Source organism: Dama dama, chromosome X, assembly GCF_033118175.1.
Source record: "Dama dama isolate Ldn47 chromosome X, ASM3311817v1, whole genome shotgun sequence".
NCBI classification, from domain to species: Eukaryota; Metazoa; Chordata; class Mammalia; order Artiodactyla; family Cervidae; genus Dama; species Dama dama.
This window is the reverse complement of record NC_083714.1, coordinates 86,836,325-86,844,504: the sequence shown is the minus strand read 5'-3', so window position 1 is coordinate 86,844,504 and position 8,180 is coordinate 86,836,325. Positions and strand designations below refer to the sequence as shown.

General features: G+C 36.1%; 1 protein-coding gene across 1 annotated transcript in view; it reads right to left on the bottom strand.

The window, feature by feature from the left end:
* Positions 1–853: 853 nt before the first annotated feature.
* The window catches only part of ABCB7 (ATP binding cassette subfamily B member 7), a 135,099-nt gene continuing 127,772 nt past the window's right edge, over positions 854–8,180 (bottom strand). Inside the window, exon 16 of the mRNA XM_061137933.1 lies at positions 854–1,222. Within this exon, the coding sequence (XP_060993916.1) occupies positions 1,007–1,222 (216 nt within the window). The 3' untranslated portion in view covers positions 854–1,006. The remainder of the gene's footprint in view (positions 1,223–8,180) is intronic.

Sequence of the window (8,180 nt, the reverse complement as noted above, 5' to 3'; positions counted from 1 at the left end):
TTTGTATAACTTCAGATAGCAAAAGCAGTGCATTTAAGATGGAAACAGAAAACCCAATTAACATCCTAAGCTTTTTAGATCACTCCCAGTATGCTGGTGCTGCTGCTGCTAAGTCGCATCAGTCGGGTCCGACTCTGTGCGACCCCACAGACGGCAGCCCACCAGGCTCCACCATCCCTGGGACTGGGCAACCCACACTGGAGTGGGTTGCCATTTCCTTCTCCAATGCATGAAAGTGAAAAGTAAAAGTAAAGTTGCTCAGTCGTGCACTCCCAGTATAGTAAGTCTCAAACTATAACAAGGTTTGCAAATCTTTTAAGACAAATTATGATTTCTTGTCCAAAACAAAAGCTACATCTCATTTGGTGGAAAAATAAAATTCCCAGCACTAGATGACAGTTATAATGCTGATTAATGATGAACATTCTATATATCAACATGAGAATCAAGGTTTTTCCTCTTAAAGATATATGGTGGCAACTATTTCTAAAAATTTAAGTATTGTTATCTATCATTCAAGTATTTCAATGGAGAAAGAAAATCTACACTTTTAAAAAACAAAATAGATACTTTTCTTCTAATTTGTCAGCATAAAGGAGGTTTGAAAAACTACAAAAATTTTGGAAATCAAGCTGATTTATCTGGTTATTGATATCAAATGACTGTCAGGCCTCAAAAATGGAAATGGGGTATAGTCAAGTAGTAACAACAATTATGCTTTGACCACAACTAAGGCAGTAACAAGAAAATAATTAGGAGATAAATACAGATTCCACATCAAGTAGATTGTGAAAGATGTAAAACTCAATTCCCTTTTCAAATAAATCTTATCTAAAAGAAGGACTATAGAAAATGGGAATGTCTGATTTTTTTTTAATAAAACAATTCTGCTTCAGTGCAAATGTGTAGTCAAGGTAAAAAGAGGAAGGAAGGAAGGAAATGAGAGAGGGAGGGAGTGAGTGAGTAAGGGAAGGATGAAGGAAGAAAAGAAAATGTTTCATATGACTTAGCAGGAACAGTTTCCACAGCCTTTGACACTGCTGACAATTTCTTCTTGTAGTCTCTTCCTTTCTTCTTCTTTGGACACATTTTCCTTCTTTGCATCCCATTTGGGGTTATCATGGTTCTGCACACGGCTGCTCTGTGTATGCCACATTTCTGAATAGATACTGCTAGGGTTAGCAAGCAAATCATGGTGGGTACCACGTTCAGCTACCTTACCCTAATAAGCAAAAATAAGAGAAACATAGACAAAGTCATATAACTAGCATAATAACGGAAAACACATAATACTTTCCAAGTAAGAATTGTGAAAGATTGCATTCATTAAAATAATTTTCCCTATTTCTTAATTACAGTATATGTGGGAAAATTCAAGGTAGGAATGCCTTCATTATTGTTGAGCTACCAGTATGATAAAAAACCAAAAAGCTATGAAATTCTATATAACATGAAGTATTTCACTTAAAGAAAATAAAGTCTGAATGTTTTTTTTTTCATTTTGAAGAGCAGAAAAGGAAGGTGAAGATTTTCTAAAGGTGGTATTTTCTGTAATCAGTAAATCATATTTAAATCAAAAGCACAGTTATACAGAGATTTAAAGGATTTAAAAATAATATGCCAAAACCCTATGTGTACTTTGAAATAAACAAGATTCCTCCATGATGTTTATTTCTTCCAGTAGCTATTTTTCTTAACAATAGCTATTAAACTTAACACTGCATAGATTTGGTATTGATGCCAAACTCTTATATCTGCAATTAATTTGTCTCTTGAGAGCTACTGTTAAACATACTAGAAGACAAAAGTACTTTTGTCACTTTCAGTGGTGCTCCTGGTGATAAGACCTTTAAAAATATAACCTTAAGCTAAATAACTGAAATTTGTATGTGCCCACTTCTGAGTGGTTAATTTAAGCATCTCCTTGATTCCTGGCTGGAGAGTCTTGAGAATTATTTTCCTCTGCTAATTGAATTCCTCTGGATCCTGCATGTAGTCCTCAACCCCAAGGTGTGTGGACAACTTCATTGGCATAAAAGTCCCCAAGGTTACATATTTTATACTTTTTTATTTACCACTGTAAAAAAACAAAATAAAATTCTCAATGCACAGATACAGAAAACAAATTTATGGTCACTAAAGAGGACATGGAGGGGAAAAGGACAGTCGAGTATGGAGTTAATAGATACAAACTACTATATATAAAATAGATAAGCAAAAAGGATTTACTCAATAGCACAGGGACTTTCCTGGTGGCTCAGACGGTAAAGAATCTGTCAGTAGTGCACGAGACCCAGGTTCAATCCCTGGGTTGGGAAGATCCCCTGGAGAATGGAATGGCTACCCACTCCAGTATTCTTGCCTGGAGAATTCCATGGACAGAGGAGCCTGGCAGGCTACATTCCATGGCGTCGCAAAGAGTCAGACATGATTGAGCAACTAACACTTTCTTTTCACTCACAGGGAATTGTATTCAATATCTTATAGTAACTTACAATGGAATATAATCTGAAAAAAAAACCTGAATCACTAACACAACATTGTACATCAATTATACATCAATTATACATCAATTAAAAAAAATCTTCTATGAAAGCTGCATCAAAAAATATTAGAAAGAATGGAACTAGTTTTGCAGAAAAGTAATGAAATAAATTATAAAAATTTATCCTGTAGTAAAAATGTGTAGTTTAAATTATTTTACTTGTATTAAAGCATAAATGTACATAGCTTATAGTAATTACAAAGCTGATAAAAAGTACATTCTTTTGTTTCCTCCTTCTCTACCCTTGAATACCTCCTTCTTATCCCCCAATTTGTAGCTATTTATTCTAGCATTTAATTAATGAGATCCAGCACTTTCAACTATTCCACTTTCCCATGCGTCAAATTCACTCTCCTAATAACATTTGTTATATCATAAATGTTATTTAATATACAATGTTTGCTTTATCATAACTATGTAAGTATTACCTGTTGTCAGGTACTAGGACTTTACATATACTTTCTCTTAATTTCTTATTCTTCCTGGACTTAGTAATTGCCTTATTATTTCATTTGCTTAGTTTTCTATGTCACTATTGGTAATCCACTCTAAACTTTAAGCTTGTCTGAACAGTGTTTTTCTCATTATCAACTATGTTATATAATCTATTATTTAGCACCCCCCCCACCAGAAGATATTTCTCTTACAGCTTTTAAGCTGTTTTCCTTATCCTCAATTCTGAAATTTTATGATAATTTGTGTATTCTTTTTCCTCCCTCTGTTTATTGTGGTGGCTATTTGCTAGGCCCTTTCAATCTGGAAACTCATGCTCTGAAGTTCTGGACATTTGGGGGATATTAGTCTTTGGATATACCCTTCCTTTGTCTGACTCCCTTTTTCTAGAATGTTAGTCAAATGTTGGACCTCTTAGACTAATTTTCTTGTTTTCAAATCTTTCCTCTATTTTCTCTCTTTTTGTTTTACTCTTTAGAGATTTCCTTGACTTTATTTCAGCAATGACAGTTTTGATTTCCAAAATCTCTTGTTCTCCAATTGTTCCTTATTTATTTACCATCCCATTTCAAATTTGAAATGATGCAAGAATGGTAAAAATGAACACCTATATATGCTTCTCCTGGGTTAGCAACTGTTACTTTTTCCACATTTGCTTTCTCTCACTTGATCCTATCTCTAAATTTATATTACTTTTTGCTAAATTATTTAAGAGTGAATTGTGGACATCATAACATTTCACCCCTAAGTATTTCATTAGCATGTGTCTCCTGAAAGGGCTTCCCAGGGGGCACTAGTGGTAAAGAATCTGCCTGCCAATGTAGGAGATGAAAGGTTTGATCCTTGGGTTGGGAAGATCCCCTGAAGAAGGAAATGGCAAACTGCTCCAGTATTCTTGCCTGGAAAATTCCACGGACAGAGAAGCCTGGTGGGCTAGAGTCCATGGGGTCACAAAGAGTTGGACATGACTGAGCATGTACACACACACACCTGAAAACAAGGACATTCTCCTATATGACTGGAATACAACTATATCACACCTAAGAAATTCATCTAATTTATAGTCCATATTCAGATTTTACCAATGATCCCAATAATACACACACACACACACACACACACACATATATATATTTTCCATCTAGGATCCAATCAGGATCAACATGTTGAATTTATAAGTTTTCTAGTCTGTGTGAATATGACAATAACATTTCTAAAATATCCAGGCTTATTTTCTAAAGAATGAACTTCAAGTTATATTTCTCTAGTTTTTCCTGATTCTTAGATCTAGGCTAAACATTTTTGCTGAAATACAATATAGGTGATGATACATCCTCAGTGTATCATATTAGGAGATATATGATGTCAGTTTCCTCCATAATTAATGATATTAAGTTTGATCATTTGGTTAAGGCAGTGTCTACCAGATTTCTCTATTTTAAAGGTATTTTTTTCTTTGTAAAAGTAAAGTAATCTATGGGTTAAGTGACTATTCTATTCCCCAATAGTTTTTCACCATATGGTTTTAGCAAACGATGATATTTATCTAAATCTTTTACTACAATGGTGGCTGTAAAATGATTTTCTAAATGTATCATTCCTTATATGTGTGTTAACATTCTTTTTTTTTATTGAGTTACAATTACCATACAATATTGGGTGGGATGGAGGGCCATGAAGGAGAGGATATATGTATACATACAGCTAATTCACTTTGTTGTACAACTTTGTAAAGCAACTACACCCTGATTAAAACAAAAGAAAGCATACAATATAAATTTCAGATGTATAACACAGTGATTGTTTTTATATATTATGAAATGATTACCTAAGTTCAGTTACCATCTGTCACCATACAAAGTTATTATATTATTGACTATATTCTTTATGTGTAAATTACATCCCTATGACTTAGTTTGTACCTCTTAATACCCTTCACCTATTACATCTATCTCCTCACTCTCTCCCCTCTGGCAATCACCAGTGTGTTCTCTGTATCTATGGTCTGTTTCTGTTGTTTGTTTATTTGCTCAGTTTTTTTAGACTCCACATATGAGTAAAATCATATGGTATATATTTTTCTCTGATGTATTTTCATTTGGCTTGGCATAATACCCTCCAGGTCCATTAATGTTGCTGTAAGTGGCAAGATTTTATTTTTAAAGAAGAGCTTTCCCTAAGCATTACTATAGAATTATAGATTTACTTTTTATTCAGTGTGTTGTAATTTATAAGTATCATTTTTTAATGATCAAATTATCCCACATTTGGCCAGTGGGAATCCACTCAAAATGCTCCTTGATTCTTTTTGTTGAGGAATAGCATTTTGTGTAAGATCTAGGTGCTAGTTATACTCAGTACTACTGGGATTTCATTGCTTCTAGACCTTTTCCCTGAACAGAGTTAGGAACTTTTCATCATAAACTAATATTGATAATTCTGTTCCAATATAACATCACAAGGTTCTTCCTCCCATTCTCCTATTCCATATTTGTATCTTTCTTCTCCCAAGTAAGACCTTTATTTCTCAACAACATCAATATATTAACTCATATGCTCAGTCATATGATATACAGAAAATAGTTTCAAAATAGATACTCCCATACTACCAACAACAAACTTACTAAGTTCAAATCTGAGTTATATTTATCCTTACATTCTACTAAGGCTAAAAAATAAGAGTAATGTGTTCAAAAGTTATTACTTGGGTTGGTTCTGCATGCTATTTTTCTTCTTCATGGTTATGTTATCAATTCTTTATGCAGATAGTTTTATTTTTTTCCGTTTGCTTTAAATTCATATATTTTTTTAAATTTAGTTTTTTTCAGTCTCCTGTTTCACCTTCATCAAGAGGCTCTTTAGTCCCTCTTCACTTTCTGCCATTAGAGTGGTATCATATGCATATCTGAGGGTGTTGATATATTTCCTGGCAGTCTTGATTCCAGCTTGTGATTCATCCAGCCTGTCATTTCACATGATATACTCTGTATATAAGTTAAATAAACAGGGTGACAATATACAGACTGTCATACTCCTTTCCCAATTTTGACCAGTTGTTCCATGTCTTGTATGCTTCTTGACCCACATACAGGTTTCTCAGGAGACAGGTAAGGTGGTCTGGTATTCCTATTACTTTAAGAATTTTCCAGTTTGCTGTGATCCACATAGTCAAAGACTTTAGTGTAGTTAATGAAGCAGAGGTTGATGTTTTTCTGTAACTCCCTTGCTTTCTGCATGATTCAGTGAATGTTGGCAATTTGATCTCTGGTTCCTCTGCCTTTTCTAAATGAAGCTTGTACATCTGGAAGTTCTCGGTTCACACACTGCTGAGACCTAGCTTGAAAGATGTTGAGTATAACCTTACTAGCACGTGAAATGAGCTCAACTGTACAGTAGTTTACAATCTTTGGCACTGTCCTTCTTTGGGACTGGAATGAAAACTGACATTTTTCCAGTCCTATGGCTTATACTTGTTAAGGTACTTTTAATGTTTTATATTTATAAGAAAAGGCTCTATGTACATGATGGCATACAATTGAAAAGTTCAGTAAAAAGCACAAGAGCAGATTTTACTTCAGATACTTAAACATCAATGAGATAATAAAGTATATTTATAAAACTTCCCATTTTAGACATTCTGGACAATTATACTGAAAAAAAATCAGTTTACTCTTTAGTGAATATTAGCATTTTTGAGCAAGTGGTAACACAAAAAAGAAATAATATCCATATCACGGAAGTAAACATTCTATAAGAAATTTTAGTGATGCAAAAAATTCTCTCTCAGTACAGAATGTAGAGGAGAATGCTTCTGCTCTCAACTCCCAGTACTTATGCTTTCAAAATGATAAAGAATTGAAGGTTTACTTGTTAGATGGTAAAAATAAACATAGAGAACATCATTAGAAATAATCAAGTACAAAGGTGGGTGGAGATAACATATCCCTACAGAGAGGAGAAAAGTAAAACTATTACAATTTTCAAATCTACCAATTGCAATAGTGGCACTCTGATCTGTTCAGAATATTTAGAGAGTACACTCTTACAGTAATTCCCTCAGAGAAATAAAGTAGGCTGTCATTTTTCTTACTTTCCTCATGAGGAAAAATACAAAATAAAAATGGCCATGTTTGAAAATGACCACTTTATTTTATGGTAATTTTCTTTTAAACATCAAGGGTGTGTGCAGGTATTAGGAAAATGAAAATATGAAATACACTGAAGACATTAAGCAAATATTCTGTACAGAGCAAAAATGAATGCAGAAAAATTGTTTTAAATACAAACCCTTTAAAACTGTTTCTAACATAATAGGATTTAATGCTTTCCTCATCTAACTTTGCTCTTAAAATGTTAATAAAGTGTGAATTAACCTCCTCATCCCTCCTCCTCCTCCTCCTCTTCCTTCCACCCCCTTCACAGCCTCCGCCTCCACCTCCCTGCACCCGCTGAGGAGCTCTGCCAATAAGAGTGGTGGCCGCAGTGGCAGTAGCGCCTGCAGCTCCAGCTCAGGTCCATCTCACTCCGCAGCAGCCATTAGACCCCCTGCACTCCAGCTCGATGGGCTGGGAGCCACTCTCTCCTCTTGGCCACAGCGACACCGCCCTCCCTTGGTGCTCCTCCCCGAGGAGCCGAGTTTGCGCCGGGCCAGCCTGTCCGCCCGGCGCTGCCCCGGCCCTCTCAGGCCGCGTGAGGCTGCCCATGCCTGGCCCCGCTGCCACGGGCTGTCTTGAAAACAGAAAAGACTGAGGACCAGCACAACGAGGAGAAGGAGCAGCGTGAGGCCAACAAGAAGATCAAGAAGCAGCTGCAGAAGGACAAGCAGGTCTACCGGACCATGCACCATCTGCTGCTGCTGGTGAATCTGGTAAAAGCACCATTGTGAAGCAAATGAGGATCCTGCATGTTAATGGGTTTAATGGAGAGGGTAGCAAAGAGGACCCGCAGGATGCAAGGAGCAACAGGGATGGACTATATAACCCCTAGATGATGGCTTCAATTTCTCATCTTCCTGGCTATGTCCTATCACACTTCACATGCTGGAACTGCCAGTGTTCAGTTCAGTTCAGTTCAGTCGCTCAGTCCTGTCTGACTCTTTGCGACCTCGTGAATCGTAGCACACCAGGCCTCCCTGTCCATCACCAACTCCCAATGCAGCACGCCAGGCCTCCCTGTCCATCAC